We start from the raw sequence: 12106 nt of genomic DNA on the forward strand, positions 1-12106 counted from the left end.
ACTTAAAGCCAATGATTCTACTAGACAGGTCAGTTAATGAATATTTATTTTAGTATGTGGAGAATTTTATATTGAGTTAGTTATATGAGAAAATTCAAATAACTTGCATTTTAAATAGTTGTGAACAGGCTTTCTAAGGCCCAAAAAGGAAGATATTAACTAGTTATTAGAAAGATCAATCTCTTGGCTGAAAGGTTCTGTTTCTGTATATGTTGGGTTTTTATTTGTTTAGTTTTCTTGCAGTGCTGATAGGGGTGATCCCAGGGCTGCATGCATGCTAGCCGGGTGCTCTCCTGCTGCCCTACCCCTGCACCCCTTAACTGAAAGTGTCAACCGTTTCAATTACTTTTGTATCCTCTCACTTTTCCTTGGCCTGAAGCAGAAGCTGGCAGCAGAGTCGAGCTATGTGGGTTCCTGGAGGGGCTTCCACTTAAGACCTAGTAAGGACTGGCAACACCTCAAGGTAGGGCCTGTGTCCTGGCCATTTCATATCATGAATATCCTTCTATTTTTGGGTCGGTTGCCATGGTGGTGGCAAATTCAAGCTCTGTCAACCCCAAGGTGTTCTTTGATGTCAGCTTTGTCAACCAGGAAGTTGGTTGCATGAAGATGGAGCTGTTTGCAGACATTGTGCCTAAGACCACCAAGAACTTTAGGCAGTTCTGCACTAGAGACTTCAGAACAGATGGAGTGCTGATAGGAGACAAAGTAAGCATCTTCTATGTGGTATAAAGGATTTCATGATTTAGGGTGGAGATACTGTTAATGGAGATGGCACCAGAGTTGCCAGTTACTGGGAGCCATTTGCAGATGGAAAATTCAAACTTAGACCCTTGACTCCATGCCTTCTTTCTGTGGTAAGCAGTGATCCCAGTGTAAATAGCTGTCAGTTCTTTGTCACATGCTATAAGTGTAATTGGCTTGATGGGAAGGAAGCATGTAGTGTCTGGAAAAATCATTAATAGATTCCTCACGATGAAAAAGATTGAGAATGTTCCCCCAGGCCCCAACAATAAGCCCCAGCTGTATGTGGTAGTCTCACAGTGTGGGGAGATGTATTCCAGACCAAGACTGAATCAGAGCATCCCTTGTTCTGGGTGATGTTCTTGAGTCAGATAAACTGGACTGGCCTCTGTGTTTGCTCTCCTTCCTGCTGTGGCTCCAGCTGATCAAGAGACCCTGGAAGTATCACAGATTCAGAACCGTGACTGTGTTGAAATTTTCAACTATAAATAAAGATTTCTGTGTGGGGGTTAACTATATATACATATATACATATATGCATATATATTATGCATATGCAATGAATATCTTCCCACTGGGGATTACTGTCTCTCATAGCTTAGGAAACCGGGGCTCAGAGATCATGTCCTTTAGGCTTTCTGGTTTACATCCTCAGAAAACAAGAGAGGCAGAATAAAGTGAAGGAGCAGGCAGGCAGGAGGGCTGGCTGGGGAACCTGGAACAGAAATAGGTAGGATCCTGCAGGTATATAGTGGGCAAAGGCAAGAACCCAGTCTAAGAGCACAAAGGCGTAGCCTGAGCTTTGCTGTTTTTCAACACTACAGAGATTCCAGTTTCAGGGAGGAAACATCTAACTGCCAAGTTCTTGAGAACAGACACCCAAGTGGGAATTTGGGAACCTGGGAACTTGTGAGAAATGCAGAACTGCAGCATTCACCCTGAACTTATTGAACCAGGATCTGCATTTTAACAGATCCCCCCAGATCTGTGCATGTTACAGTTTGAGATGCACTGGGTGGAGCCCCTAATGAACATCTAATCCCTGATCATTCTCCACATAGGGAAGAGCTGATGACTTCTCAAGAGGAAGAATGTGCTGCTGCTCACAGGAGGAAAAGAAATGGATTCTAGGAGAACCCATGCAGGCAGCCCTGGGATGCCAGCCCTGGCCAGTCTCTGCCAGCTTTCCTCCCCCATCTGCAGTCAGGGCACGTAGACAGGCAATTCCTGTTGGCACAAGAACAGATTTTTTTCACTCTAGGTTAGACTTCTCAGGGGCTTCTGACATCTGGAAGATCTGAGAGAAGCTTTTGCTGTAAAATCCTTGATCTTTTTAAACTGCTGAACGTTAGAAACCTTTTTCTCTCCTCTTACACAACTCTTTGGGCCATGAAGGGATGCTAAGCCAGCAGCTGCGTTCCTTTTCTCAGCACACCTCTCTCACAGGGATCAGCTATAGATTCATTGCTATATTAAGGGGATGATGAAGATGAAAGTTTTGTCAGGCCTTGAGTCCAGGTGCCAGGGGACAAAGCAAGAAGCTGGCTTTGACAGTGCAAAGGCTCCAAAATGGGAAAAGGGTGAACACTGGAACTGCCAAGGAGGGCAGCTCCACCCTCCTCCTCCGGCCCTGCCTTGACAGGGGTCTTTTATAAAGAAGACCTTTTTGAACATTTTTCTGCCTCTTCTCTTTGCATCCAGGCCACGGATGGGCTGTAAGAGTCAGGCATGTGGGTCGCTATCCTTGGTCCTGAACCATCCTTGTGCAATGTGGCAATGGTTCACAACCTCACTACAAGTCAGAATCAATGAGGAAGTATCACAAAAGTACTCATTGCAAAGCTTTGCCTCCAGACAGTCTCCCTCAGTGGGTGCCTGCCTTCTTTTTTTCTTACATTACTGTGGATTGAATCCAGATTCTTGCACATGCTAGAAGTGTTACACCACTAAGCTACATTCCCAGCCCCTTTTTATTTTTATTTATTTATTTATTTTTTGTTTCGAGACAGGGTCTCACTATATTGCCCAGGCTGGCCTCCTTGCAGGTGTGTGCCACCATGACTAGTTGGTTTGTTCTTTCTTTTGTTATTTTTGGTTCCAGGGATTAAACCCCAGGAGTGCCTAATCACCGAGCCCCATCCCTAGTTTTTTTTTTTTTTTTTTTTTTTTTTTTTTTTTTTTAAATCTGGAGACAGGGTTTTGCTAAATTGCTTAGGGCCTTGCTAAGTTGCTGAGGCTGGTCTTAAACTTACAAACCTCCTGCCTCAACCTCCCAAGTTGCTGGGATTACAGGTGTGCACCACTGCACCTGGATCCAGTTCCTGAATTTTTAAACAGCAAGAGTCCAGATGTATCTGATAGTCAACCAACGGATTAGAGTTTGGCAGTCACTCTGATACAGCATGTTTATTGTTTGCAGGCTCATACGTGGACATCTGCTGCCCAGTTTTCACCCCTACCAGCATCCATTCTGTGAACACTGGTCCTCTTGAGGACGGTAACCCCTCTGCACTCCCAGGTTTAGGCAGGGTATTGCCAAGGAGAAATAAGAATGATTCTAATTTGGATGCTTTTTTCAAACAATCTTACCAAGGATGAAACCTCAAACAACCCTGGTCTAAAAATTACTTGACTAGAAGAGAATTAAGAACAGGACTGGGCCTAGGGGGTTCTGGACAGTATTAGGGTCAAATACCGCAAACAGACATGGCCTAGGTTGTTACTGAATTGTTCACAGATGTTCTTCATTTTTATTTTCCATCTCATTGAAAATTGTTGCTACTTTTGCTCTGTCCCTGATCTCTTTGATTTATGCTACATGGTTTCCATGGTTAATCTCACTGAAGCTTTGTTTCTGACATTTACAGTGTTTGTCCTAAGGAGCTGGGGCAGTGTGGCCCCCTCCGTGAGCACACTGGGCTCAAGGTTAGCTTCCTCCTGTGGCTGAGGGGTATGATGTTTCCATTCCCAGGAGTACTGAATGCACAACAAAAATCCTGAAAGATCAAAGGCCTTCAGAACTGAGGGGAATAACCCCCCGTGGTATAATCCCAGAGCATCATTTCTCTGAGTAGGAGGCACATTTGGGAGTAAGGAAGCAGGACAAAATGCCTGTGCCCCCATCCATGTGATTTTGAGAGAATCCCTGTCTGCCTGGGGTAGGGGAAAAGTTCTTATTAGCGGGCATTAAAGTGGGTCAATGTTGGCATTGCAAGAGAAGGGAGAATTGCTTGGCAGAAGTTCCAGGACAGAGGTAATTAGACAGAAGGCAAGAGCCCAGATGAGAGACTGCTGGGGAGATCTGAAAAGCCAGGATAAAACATGAAAGGAAGCTATTTTTAGGAACGTGATCGGATTGCAGGACAAGCAGATCTGGGCATCTGGAAATGGTCGTTAGAAAAGGCTTGAAAGGAAGGGAGCATTAGGAAAAGTTGTGGTGTTTCAATGACTGTCAAGAGATGTGCAACTTTTAGCAATTCTGGGTGGCCAGATGCCCCTGAGCTATATGCAAAGGTTGCCCCTCTAATGGGGTGCGAAGTCATTGGATCATGAACATCATATTACACTGACCTTTTAAAATGTCATAGCTGGAAGTCGGGAGGAGAGAGGGAGCACACAGTAGACTCTGGGGGCTCATGGTGATCTGATTCTTCTTGGGGAGTGGTTATAAGAGAGCTGACCTCAAATCATTTGTTAAACTATACATTGGTGTTATTTGGACTTTCCTATTTCATAATAAAACCATAAAAAATAGTCAAGTGCTAACAGAGAAATATTCTGAGTCACTGAAAAAGGACAGGAAATCAGGGGGGGAAATGGGGCATTTTCTAAGGGGGTGTTATTATACAGCTATTAGAAAACTTGTTTACAGCTGAGTGTGGTAGTACATGCCTGTAATACCAGCGAGTCAGGAGGCTGAGGCAAAAGGATCACAAGTTCGAGGTCAGCCTCACCAATTTAGCAAGGCCCCAAGCACTTAATGAGATCCTATCTCAAAAAAAAATTTTTTTAAAGTAGGGGAGTAGAGTTGTAGCTTAGTGATTAAGCACCTCTGGGTTCAATCTTAGAAACAAACAAAAAAAGAACAAAAGAAAAACAAAGAGTCTTTGAGAAAGTGTTAATGATAATATTAAATTAAAAAGTTAGATGATAAGTATATGTGCAAAATATCTATAAAAACAATATGGCTGGGGGCGGTGGTGCACACTTGTAATCCCAGTGGCTCAGGAGGGTGAGGCAGGAGGATCATGAGTTCAAAGCCAGTCTCAGCAAAAGTGAGGGGTTAAGCAACTCGGTGAGACCCTCCCTGTCTCTAAATAAAATACAAAATAGGACTGGGGATGTGGCTCAGTGGTCAAGTGCCCCTGAGTTCAATCCCTGGCCCTCCACTAAAAAAAAACAGTATGTATGAGAAAAGGATTGGGAAGAGAGGCACTATCACCACACACTTCACATTCTCTCTATAATATGAAGAGAGGTGGTTTGGTAAGCACTAGCTGGTTTGGTACAATAAACATGGTGTTATGGTTAAGAGCATGTTTAAGGTTTTGGGGGTCCAATCCCTCTTCTGCCACTTAGTAATGGTCCCTTAAACAAATTACTTCAATATGTGTTATCTATGAAGTGGGGATTAATAATGTTGTTGAGGAAATAAGTTCTGGACAAAATTTATTGCTTACTTAAAATTTTCCTAGACTGACATCATGGTTTAAGCAGGCCTGATTTATTAGGGCAACCCCAGTTCAAGATGAACATTTTCATCTAATCATTTCCCCTTTGTATGGATGAGGCAGATGATTATGAAAGTGTTGGGGTCCCTTTGGACCATGACTTGTCACTGTTCTCCCCTTTTCATTTTTATTTGCTTTTAATGTTATTGCTTAATAATGGGGTAAGTTGGGAAGGGTGAATTAAGGATCATTCCGTACCCTGGGACAGGAAGATGCACCCACCTAGCAGAGCCCATTCCACTGTACAGTGGGATCAGCTCCCTATCTCACCAGCTGGCTGGCAGGGAGCAAATCTTGTTGACTCAACACTTTGATCCTATGTAGAGAGATAAACTTTGGCAATAATAGAAATCAAAATACTTCTCTGGCCAAATTACCAGTATAGATATGATAGAACCTATCATATATTTTTTCTTAAAATTTTTTTTAGTTGTAGATGGACACAATATCTTTATTTATGTATTTTTATGTGGTGCTGAGGATTGAACCCAGTGCCTTGCACATGCAAGGCAAGGGTTATACCACTGAGCTACAGCCCCAGCCCCTTTATCATATCATTAAAACCAAAATTTTCTCTTTGAAACTTGTTGATTAACTTGACCCATGGTTGTCTTTCAATTTTGTGTGGGTGGGTGGGTTGTGGGGGAGGATTGCTGGAACTCTAACCCAGGGCCTTGAGCATGCTAGGCAAGTGGTTTTACACTGAGATACACCTGCAGCCCCTATGGTTTTCTTTCAGACAGAGAACATTCATGATGGGGATTAGCTGAGGAAAATTCCCAGCACCTGGGCCAATATCTCTTGCATACTTTCCTACTCCATCCCAGGTCAGAGGAATACAGAAATTTGAAAGAATTCTCTAAGATTCCTCCCTGCATGTTGTTTTGGAAACTGGAGGAGAACAGAATAGCAGCCTGGACTAGGGTTCTTACTGTGTGGCCACAAGCTGCAGAGTTAAGAACAAGGCACTTCACATCTTTAGTCCTGGCTTTCCACTTTTAAGGGACTAAGGGACTTCTTCCACTCCAGGGACTTCAGTGTGTGAGAAGTCTGATAATTTAAGCCAAACCAGGTAACATGTTTCTTTTTTGGGGGGTGGGTGGGTATTGAGGATGGAATTCAGGGGCACTTTACCAGCCCTTTTTATTTTTTTATTTTGAGACAGGGCCTGGCTAAGTTGCAGAGTCTGACCTTGAACCTGCAATTCTCCTGGCCTCAGCCTTCCAAGTCATTGGGATTCCAGGCATGTGCCACCGTACCTGGCCAACCCAGGTCAAATGTGAATGTCCAGGTACTGAGTGTGGTGGTGGGATGATCTCTCAGAGGTCAAGTATAGCAATCTAATTTATGGTGTTTTGTGACAGTACCCAAACAGTACTGGAAGTGAAGTAGAGTAGGGCTCAGGGGAATGCTCCTCCCATTGTTCTTCTGGGTACAGTGTGTCTCTTGAATGGTTACACTCCTCACAGGGGTCGCTCCGTTCTCTTTCCTTGGAGCCCTGGTCTCACTGTTTGAGTGCTCAATGTGACTCTGTCCATCTTTCAACTCAGCTTCCGAAGAGGCTTCTGATTATTTTGTATCTGCTAGGGCAAGGACATTTCAAGATGTAACAATGAGCTGGTCTCTGAACTGGCTCAGTGTGATTGAAGTCTCCTCCCTGGTCCGGTGGTTGGAAGAGTGCAGACCTGTCCTGGATGAGGCTTGGCCGGAGCGGGCAATGAAGTGCATCTTGTGCAGGAATAATAGAACTTATCTGACAAGGATCACGGGACAGAACTATGAAATCGCTTTAGAAATTGTCAAATGTGTATTTATATTACTCTAATTATGATCTAAAATCATTAGGAGACTTAGAGTAGGAAAAATATTGGGGTCAAGAGATACCTTGGAGGAGCTCCCAGTGGTCAGATCTGGTACAATTTGAGCAACGAAAGCAATATTGATGGTAATAGATTCCTGCCCACAGTAAAATAAATACCTGTGAGTCCTCAGTGATGTCAAATAAATTATAAAATATTGGGGAAAGGAACGTTATTACAATAGGATTTGAATTAGATAAATACAGAAGGAAAGATAGAAATATAAAAAACTACACAGCAAATATCATGGTAATAATTGTCATAAGCTAGGATGCTACGATCTGAACATTTGGGTTTCCAAACACAAACATGTTGAAATCTAACATCACTGGTATTAGGTATTAGGAGGTGGGGCCTTTGGTTGGTGATTAGGTCACGAGGGATTTGGGATTATTGACCTTACAAGAGAGTCTCCTGAGAGCTGACCTGCTCCTTCCATGTGAGGACACGGTGAGAAGTTGCCCTCTATAAATCAGAAAGGGGACCCTCACCAGACACCAATCTGCTGGCCTTTTGGTCCTGGACTCTCAGACTCCAGAACTGTGACAAATATAAGCAATCTAATTTATGGTGTTTTGTGACAGTACCCAAACAGACTGAGAGAAAGAATCATCATGAATACTAAAATCAGTGGGTAAACATATGATAGAAACAGGATATTTGCAGAGACTTAAAATATTCCTCGACAAGGTACTTGCAAAGGGAAAAAGAGTATCTTTACAGCGGAAAAATCTCCCAGATACCACCTAACTAATTACACAACGTGAGCCTCACGAGTAATGTGACATGTCAACATCAACTCCCTCCTGATGTGGTACAGTAAGAAGGGCGCTGCTTCGCTTCTGTGGTTTTTGTGGTCCTTGTCATTGTTGTTTTAATGCACAATCTGACTGGGCACAGTGGTGCACACCTGTGATGCCATCTGTGATCCCAGAAACTGGGGAGGCTGAGGAAGGAGAATCAAGTTCAAGGCCAGCCTGGGCAACTTAAAGGGAACTTGTCTCAAAATAAAATTAAAGAAAGTCTGGGGATGTGGCTCAGCAATAGGGTGCTTGCCTGGCATGTGTGAGGCCTATTATTACTGGATAGTGCTCTTCAAAAGCGTCAAGGTCATGAAAGACTGAGGAATGCTATCAGACTGGAAGGCATTAAGGAGACATGAAAACTGAATGTGATGTATGATGCTGGATTTGATCTTGGGCCAGGAAAACAGCATTAGTGAGATAGTTGGAAACATTTGAATAAGGTCAGTGGATTACTTAATAGTATTACGTCAATACTAATTTCCTGGTTTAGGTAATTGTCCTGTGGCTATGTATCATATTAACATGTGGGGAAGCCGGGGAAAGGATATATAGGAATTTTTTGTACTATTTGTGCATTGTTTTGTTTTGTTTTTCTTTTAAACAGTACTGGGGATCAAACCCAGGGCCTTGGGCATGCTAGGCAAGTGCTCTACCACCAAGTTACATCACCAACCTACAATGTGATTTTTAAGCCTTATGTTACTTCAAAATTACCTTAAAACAAGAGTGCTCCTTAGTATTAATATGGAATAATCTCTAAAATATAATATTGAAATATAATATTGAAAGAGCAAGAGGAAAAAAGTCACATGAAGTCATGTGTCACCCTTTGTGTAAGATAAAGTAATAAACACACTCGTGTGCTTAAACTTACATAAGCTTTTTATTTCGTGCTAGGGATCAACACCAGGGCCTCACACATGCTAGGCAGGCACTCCACCACTGAGCTGCATCCCCTGCCCTCCACAGGCTATCCCTTGAAGACAATGCAAGCATGGGATGGTAGTGGCTGCCCCTGGGGTGAGGGACTGGGAGCCTGGCAGTGGAGGTTGGCAGAAAGACTCATGCTCTGCCATGTACATTTTTGGCATTGTTTGAGATTTTTTTTTTTTTTTTTTTCAGTCGTTGTTTATTGACATTCAGGTAGGCTCTATAGCAACAGGCCTGGAGGTGGTTGCAGTGTGGGGAAAATGGAAGGTAGAGGGTGGAGTGTTTGTCTGCAGCGTCAGCTGAGTGGAGTGCAGGAGAAGAGCGCAGTGCACAAGGTGGAATGGGGAGGCTGAGGCAGTTGGGGAAACAAGTAAGGGTCAGGGCCAGTCTGCCTACACTGGAACCACTGACCTACACTCTAAGCCCCTACTCCTGCTGGTTGTCTCCTGACCCCAAGCCAAGGTTGGGAGTTCTCTGGGCATCCACTTTCTACAGGAACTAAACGAAGTACACAAAAGGTGGAGTTGTCACCTTCTTTTAATAGCTCTGGGGGCCTCCAGTCTTGCATTCCTCTTTTGCCCCTTCTTGGGTGGGGTCACATGATGCAGCCAGGCTCTGGGCTATTCCACCCCAGCAGGGTCTAAAAACAGCCATGTTTCACAGAGGTATTAATCTTCCCTGGTGTCCCAGCCCACCAGTGCCACACTACAGCCCAGAGTGAGCACTACAAGCATTGCTGGCCTAATGGATGGGGTGGGGAAGGGGATAGGACAGGGGTAGAGGGGATCCAAGGATCATCATGGCACAGGCACTACACGCATGGTGTTGGTGAAACCAGAGCCAGGGCGCCATCCAGTCAGGACAATGACCACATCTCCCTTCTTGAAGAAGCCTCGAGCCTTGCCAACATTCATGGCCAAGTTCACTCGCAGGTCCACATCCTCAGCCCAGGCATCCTGGACTGGGTCCTTACACACCACAGGGAAGATGCCACGGTACAGATGGGCCTGGCGAGCTGTCTGGTGATTGCGTGTCACGGCAATGATGGGAGCACGTGGGCGGTATCTGGCCACCTGGTGAGCAGACCTGCCAGACTTGGTGAGGACGATAATGGCCCCACTGCAGCACTTGAAGGAGGCCTCCACAGCACCCACGGCGGCAGCTTCTGTGGGGTCGCTGGTAATGGGCGCCAGGCGGCGGAGCTCCTCAAATAATTGCAAGTGGTAGATGGCAGCCTCTGCCTCGCGGGCAATCAGGTGCTGCATGCGAACAGCCTCCAGAGGGTAGTCCCCTTTGGCTGTTTCTCCAGACAGCATGATGCAGTCAGCTCCATCCAGGACTGCATTGGCCACATCACTGCCCTCAGCCCGGGTGGGACGGGGCTTCTTGATCATGCTCTCCAGCATCTGTGTAGCGCAGATGACAGGCTTCCCAGCTCGGTTGCACCGCCCAATCATCATCTTTTGAGCGAGGAAGACCTTCTCTGCAGGAATCTCAATGCCTAGATCACCACGAGTCACCATAATCCCATCACTGGCCTCTAGGATCTCATCAAACCTCCGAACTCCTTCATGATTCTCAATTTTGCTGATAATCTTGATGTTCTTTCCTTTCTCTCCCAGGACCTTCCTAACTTCATGGACATCAGATGCCTTGCGAATGAAAGATGCAAACACCATATCTACATCCTGCTCAACCCCAAACTTCAGATCCTGGATGTCCTTTTCTGACACAGCAGGCAAGTCCACAGCAGCCCCAGGAAGGTTCACACCCTTCTTGCTGCCTAAGGAGCCACCATTTTCTACCTCTGTCACCAGGAAGTCAGCACCTTTCTCCTTCACCTTCAGAGAAATAAGTCCATCATCCACATAGATCTTGCTACCCACTTCCACCACTTTGCAAATGTTCTTGTAGTCCAGCCACAGGATGTTCTCGTCACACTTCTCCATGTAGGCATTATCCAGAGTGATCTTAAGAGTGGCTCCTTTCTTCAGTTCCACCTCTGCAGTGCCACTGCCCTTGATGAGCCCAGTTCGGATCTCAGGTCCTTTAGTGTCCAGAGCCACAGCAATTGGCCGATAGAGAATGGGGTCAGAAGCAAAGCTTTCCGTGGCTGCACGCACATTCTTGATGGTCTCTGCATGGTACTCATGAGTCCCGTGAGAGAAGTTAAGACGAGCCACATTCATTCCAGACCTAATCATCTCCTTCAACATCTCCACTGATCGGGAAGCTGGGCCAATGGTACAAATGATGCCCGTGTTCCGGGCGGTGATGGGAGGAGAGTCAATGTCCAGGCGGCACATGTGCTCCAGGAACGTGTCAGCCATGGCTGCGTGCAGCTGCTGAGTCTGAATGAAGGCAGTCCCGGCTTCACTATGGGGCTTCTGCATGGCTTCTGAGGTCCTCCGGCGTGCTCCGGCTCCCGCTGCGCTGCAAAAGCAGAGAAGTCTGAAGTCTACGGACGCGCAGCTCCTATCTACGGACGCGCAGCTCCTATCGAGATTTTTAAAATAACACAAATGCCTTATCTTTAGAATGTTATTAAGCTACCAAAATATATTTGTCTTGCAAAATCTGGGTTTATTTTACCAAAGCCTCCTCGGGCTGCTATTGCTCTTTTCCAGCCATTCCCTCCCTCCCTAATGTTCATCTCTCTCCAAGTTAAGAATGTGTGCTAGTGGGATTAGATTTCTTCCCAAACCCATATTGCCATGGAAACGAAAGAGCAAGAGACCCAGAAAGAGAAGCAGAGGAGCAAAGAATATTGATTGGTTGATTGATGATTATTTGAAACTCTTTCTCTGATTTCCCCTAATGCTCCATGAATGCTTAAAGAAAGGCAAATGAGTGAGTCGATCCTGCCATTAAAGAGCAACTACATTGTTACTAAAGCAATATAAGTCCTCTTTAGTGCTAGAGGAGGTCTGTATAACTAGGACTAGGACAAAATATAAAAGTCTGTATCCTTGTGTTTTTAAATATTGCTGGTAATAGTGAAGCCTTTTGAGAGAACTTTGACAACAGGAATTAAAAA

The 12106-nt window shown here is 45.0% G+C and overlaps 1 protein-coding gene and 1 pseudogene across 1 annotated transcript; one reads left to right on the forward strand and one right to left on the reverse strand.

The window, feature by feature from the left end:
- Window positions 1-525: 525 nt before the first annotated feature.
- Window positions 526-1101, forward strand: LOC124985769 (peptidyl-prolyl cis-trans isomerase H-like; annotated as a pseudogene).
- An 8191-nt stretch (window positions 1102-9292) lies between these two features.
- LOC124985839 (pyruvate kinase PKM) lies at window positions 9293-11542 on the reverse strand. The gene has a single exon (XM_047554463.1). The coding sequence runs from the start codon at window positions 11460-11462 to the stop codon at window positions 9867-9869; it is 1596 nt and encodes a 531-aa protein (XP_047410419.1). The 5' UTR covers window positions 11463-11542; the 3' UTR covers window positions 9293-9866.
- Window positions 11543-12106: the final 564 nt, after the last annotated feature.

Source organism: Sciurus carolinensis, chromosome 5 (assembly GCF_902686445.1).
Source record: "Sciurus carolinensis chromosome 5, mSciCar1.2, whole genome shotgun sequence".
NCBI lineage: Eukaryota > Metazoa > Chordata > Mammalia > Rodentia > Sciuridae > Sciurus > Sciurus carolinensis.

What these genes read in the sequence shown, in the direction of transcription:
- LOC124985839 (XM_047554463.1), bottom strand. Translation starts at nt 11,462, where the DNA reads ATGCAGAAGCCCCATAGTGAAGCCGGGACTGCCTTCATTCAGACTCAG.